At 32.0% G+C, this 5,252-nt stretch overlaps 1 protein-coding gene across 1 annotated transcript; it reads left to right on the plus strand.

The window, feature by feature from the left end:
* The first annotated feature begins 4,465 nt into the window (after nt 1-4,465).
* LOC108337903 (uncharacterized) lies at nt 4,466-5,252 on the plus strand. Its single transcript, XM_017574494.2, has one exon. It carries the CDS (start codon nt 4,620-4,622, stop codon nt 5,043-5,045), a length of 426 nt encoding a protein of 141 aa, XP_017429983.1. The 5' UTR covers nt 4,466-4,619; the 3' UTR covers nt 5,046-5,252.

The raw sequence follows: 5,252 nt of genomic DNA on the forward strand, positions 1-5,252 counted from the left end.
TGTAGGAAACATCTTGAGTTGTTTTGATTCAATTTTCATAACTAATTCCCACTTCTTGGTATATTTAAATCATTTACAATAAACTTATGTGCCAAATCAAATATTGGAAGACCATAGAAGCAAGAAGAATTGTAAAAAGAGAAACTTGGCAAAGGCTCATGACGTTCAGTGACACATCCTTGCCATTGATAACCATTCTTTTCACAAAGTTGGTGCTTAAGCGCCACCTTTATGTTGTTGAGTGCCATACCAAAAGACATAAACTTAGAAACTTGATTTAGATGCACTCAAAATCTATATCCAAATGACCCAATTGATACCCTTAATACTAGAATTGTTTCAAAAATATTTTATAACTCAAATTGAGTACCAATTTGCTCAACCGTTCAGGAACAAGGTTCAATAGACCAAACTAATAACTCAAAACTTATACATGCATATTTCACATGTAACATATCACATTTTAGTGAACTAAGAAGCTACCTAAGTTCTAAATACCACTTAGAAAGGCCATTAACATTCAATTCACTCAAACAACACTCCTTACTGAAATTCACCTGTCAAACCATCACTTTTAAACCAAAACCAAGCAAGACTAATAGTTAACTAAGTCCTAATTTGCACATACTCATACCACCAACCTTAAAATTATTTAACAGGCAATTACCATATAATATAATATGTTATACCACAAATTCTAGAACAAAACAAACACACATTCAACATAATTCACATACCAATTTATAAATTTATAATCAAATCAAGAATGCAATACAAGTTAACAAAACATTAACAACAACAAAACTTGCTAGTTAGCTTCCTTGGATACGATTCAACCTGCAAGAAACCACCACAAAACTCCAAATTGAGTATGCGAAATCTAATCGCGATCATCCTCTTCTAGCGAATAGCAACAAAGCCACAACAACGCCACCACTGTGAAATGCCTTGCTCCTCTTCGCCTTCGTCACGAATCGCGACCTCAATCTCCTCCTTCTTCAACCTCAATCACGCAACCTACATAGAAAATCCTAAAATCCTAAATCAGAAAACCTCTAATTTCCAAAATCTCAAATCGCACCATCACTCCGCCATGTTTGTCTTCTACACCTCGAGACAATTTTGTCCTTCATCGTGAGAAGCACAAGAAACTAAAAAACCTAACCCAGCTTAAATTTAACTTTAACTTTTAATCTTGCCACATTAATTCACCTGAGTTTGCTAGGCAATGAATAATTGGACAAGTTATTTACTATTAGTTAAGGTAGACATTACATCATTAGCGTTTTTAATGTCATCAGTAAAAAAGACCAACTTGAACCATTTTTACAAGAAGACCCAACAACTAAAAAATAGAAGTTTTGGATAACTCCATCAATATTTATCATTATCCACTTAGGCTTTCAAACTGACAAAATTTCCTTCAAAATAGAAATCTTATATTTTGTAATTTTTACCGATCAATCTAACCAATTCTTTAATTTTACATATTGTCATACTAAAATTAATGGAAGATTGAAATTTGTATTAGTTTCTCATACATCAAATCATCCAAATCATTAAAAAATAGTTGTAACTTTAACAACTTTAAGCGAAGGACTACTTTGATGGTTTAAAAAGTGAATAATAGACGAAGTAGATTTAATATGAAGATATTGAAAAGGTTGTTGTAGCCAAGTCCAAACCTACAATATTGCTAGAACACATTAAAAAAATAAATGAGTTAGAGACTTTCCATGCGTGATGTAAAACTTTCCACAACACTGAAGTCTTGTATGGGAGAATAACATCCAACCAAATAAGTTTCTCCCATTCTACAGCACTGGATTGTGAAGAGAAAAAAATCCTATCAGCTTTGTGTGTCAACATGTCAGAACTATCTAAAATTTACATTTTGTTTCTGCTGAATGGGACTGGGGAAAACTTCTGCTACCTCCGTCCGGAAACACTCCTCCTCGCCCGATCGGTCCTTCTCCTTTCGCTCTTCTCACACTTGTTCTCCACGCAAATGGGTTGACCTGCAGCAAACACTCCGACGCTCAAGTCAGAATGGGCTCTTGCAAGTCTATATAATTATCAAAGAACAGAGAGTTTACCTTCTCCCTTGACTGCTATTTATATGTTTTTTTAGAGAATCTTACCCATTAATTTACCTTTTAATGGCTTTCAATGCACATCTTAAATACTCGACAACGACCGTTACCTCATTAACATACTCGACAACGACCGTTACCTCATTAACCACACATTCATGAGCCTTCAACTGCTGCCTACAGCCCAGTTTTAGAAGTCTGTCCGACCGGACATATCGTACTTGATATATCTGATCGGACATATTGGGTTGAGTTTTCCCGATCGAACATTTCAGCCTTGCTTCTATCCGCTCGAGATTGTCTAAACCTTCCCAATCGGCTACACGCCGTCGGTAGTAACACATTTCAAATTATTCTTTTTTTTATTATTTCTCTAATTCTTATTTAATAAGAAAAATAATACTTTCATATACATAAATTTTTTACATTCATATTCACATGACACTATTCTTTCTTATTTTTTATTTTTTTTAAATATAAAAATTTACTTTTTGTGAATATTTTATTCTTGTTGTACTGTATGTTAAATAAATATAAAAGTGTTTCGGTGTATCATTATTTAATTTAATAGAATATCTAGAGTTTATTAAAAGGTTTAAAAACCTATTACATCTCATTCTTCCGCAAAATGCACACTGATTTGGACGTTGGGAACCTTCGTCTCTTCCATTCTACTTCTTTCCCTCTTTGCATTGACCACTGATTTCATCTATTTGAAAGAAACCATCTTATCTTTCATTTCTTTTATCACCATAGAGAAACATGATCTCATATCTCACAACAAAAAACATAATTTCTGAATCACGTGTGCTTCCGTCACAAACCATATAATTTTTACTGTAATCATCACGAAATTCATTTAAAATGTTTTGTTAATTTGTGATTAGATCCTGCAAAGCATGATTAATTAACATATATATATATATATATACATATATATATATATATATTTTCCTAATACAAGGGTTTTTCTATTTTATTTACTTACAACATTAAAACATGTGTGACGTTGTCGGTCAAACCTTAATCACAACGGGAGAGTAAAATTATGTTTACCAAATTGACTAAGAAAGCTACAAAATTAATTAAGAAATATATTATATGAAAACTTTTCTAAGATACAAATTATATCATATGAGAGAAACTATAAAATAAAAAATTATAGTTTACAAAATTATAAATATAAATTAATTTATGTTCAAATTAAAATAAAAAACTTGAAAAAATTATATAAATAAATTTTATAAACGAGCTTATGAATAAATTAAATTTTGTCCATAAAGAAGTTAATTTTTTATATTCATTTCTAGATTTTCTTACTGAAAAATACTTTCAAGTAAACCATAAATAACTCAGAATTATTAAGATCATTAATGAATCACACCCAAGAGATATATTAGTATAAGTTAAATCAATAGGATGAGTTTTAGTAAAAATAAATATAAAATTATTGTACTAATTTATATTATGCAAGTAAAAATAAATGTAATTTTTTTTTTAATTTCTAATTTAAATTACTTTGTTTATTTTTTTTCTTAATCATATACCCTTTTCTTAATTCTCTTTATAGTTTCTCAAAATATCACCAAAACACTGTGAAATGATTTTGGAGAGAAAAAGAGTACACGAGATAATGACATGCTTTTATTTTTGATTGAAATGAAAAAGGAAGAAAAAGAGGGAAAGGTTAGAGGAGAGAAAAGGGGCAATATTTACATAGAAGAAGTTATTTATGTTTGAGAGAGAACCATTAGAAAAATTGTACCGAAGTCAAATCTTTTGCAAGCTGTAATGATGAATCTAATGTTTGGTTTTAGGCTACCTAACTACGTAATTAAATTACATGAATCACTTGTTTTTTTGTTTCATTCGATTTATTTACAAAGAATAAAAACTATTAACATAAAATAAGAATTTTGTTAGAAAAAGATTACATTAATCTGAGTACAATTTATATAAAAAAATGAACATTACTTTTAACTAAAATTTAGATTTAATTTTTGATTTTGATTTAATGTAAAATTTAAGCTTACAGTTAGAGTGATAGAAGAAAGGATAGTAGAAGACAGTTAATGAGAAAGTAAAAAAAGAAAAACACAGAGCTGTTAAGATACAACGAAATCTTTCACCAGCTTAAGGATCCCCATTGATTATTGAACAGAAACTCAACACCACATCTTTTAGTTTTACGAAAAAAAAGGTTAAAATCGTGAGGGCATAAATTGGCACACATTTACTAAATATAGTAAAAAAAATAAAAGAAGAAAAAGAAAAGAAAAAAAGGTTTGAACAAAAAAATAGGAACCACGTTCATCCCACGGATTCTTCGGACTTTCCGAACACAAACAATTCCGAAGATATATATACCCAAACAATCTCAAAAATCAAAACCCCCCAACACATATATACATCTTTCCATTCCAAAGCAAAAACCAAAAAGAATTTCCCTTTTCTTAAAAAAACTATCTTCTATTTGTGTTTCACCATAATTTTGTTGCTATTGTTATTGTTAACAAAGCAACAATAATGCAAAGTGGAATTAACCGGCAACATTCTCTGAGGGAGAAGTTCAAATCTTCCATATGTTGTTTCTCAGGAACATCGCACAATGATTCCCTAGAACACGGAGAAGGGTTTTACAGCAAATTTCATATACCTAGGACGCCAATTTCTCCGGCTGGCTCCACCTCATCTTTTTCGTGGTTCAAACTAAAGTCACCCACAACCACTGATTTCGGGAATGACCCGCATTCACGTGTGAGGGGACGGAGTCTGAAGTCCCGCATGAGTCGGAAGCTCCTCCATAACCGTCAGTCACAGTCCGCGGACTTTAGCTACGACCCTTCCAGCTACGCCCTCAACTTCGAGAGCGAAAGCCCCGAAGAGTTTCCGTTCAGAAACTTCAGCTCCCGGTTGCCGCCGTCTCCGCCGGTGGAATATTCCGGCCACTGATTAATGATTTAATGTTGTGATTGATTGATTAATTAAACGATTGTTGAATTTAAGGGTGGCGCGGGGATTAGCGAGGTAAAGGTTGGAATGAAAACGGAAAATGTAAATGGTTATGTGGTGAATTGTGAAGGTTGTGGTGTTGTGTGGCGAAATATGGGTGGAGACTACTTCCCCTTGTATACAAGACATTTATTCTTATATATAATT

This window comes from Vigna angularis, chromosome 7 (genome assembly GCF_016808095.1).
Source record: "Vigna angularis cultivar LongXiaoDou No.4 chromosome 7, ASM1680809v1, whole genome shotgun sequence".
In the NCBI taxonomy this organism is placed as follows: domain Eukaryota; kingdom Viridiplantae; phylum Streptophyta; class Magnoliopsida; order Fabales; family Fabaceae; genus Vigna; species Vigna angularis.

What these genes read in the sequence shown, in the direction of transcription:
- LOC108337903 (XM_017574494.2), top strand. Translation starts at nt 4,620, where the DNA reads ATGCAAAGTGGAATTAACCGGCAACATTCTCTGAGGGAGAAGTTCAAA.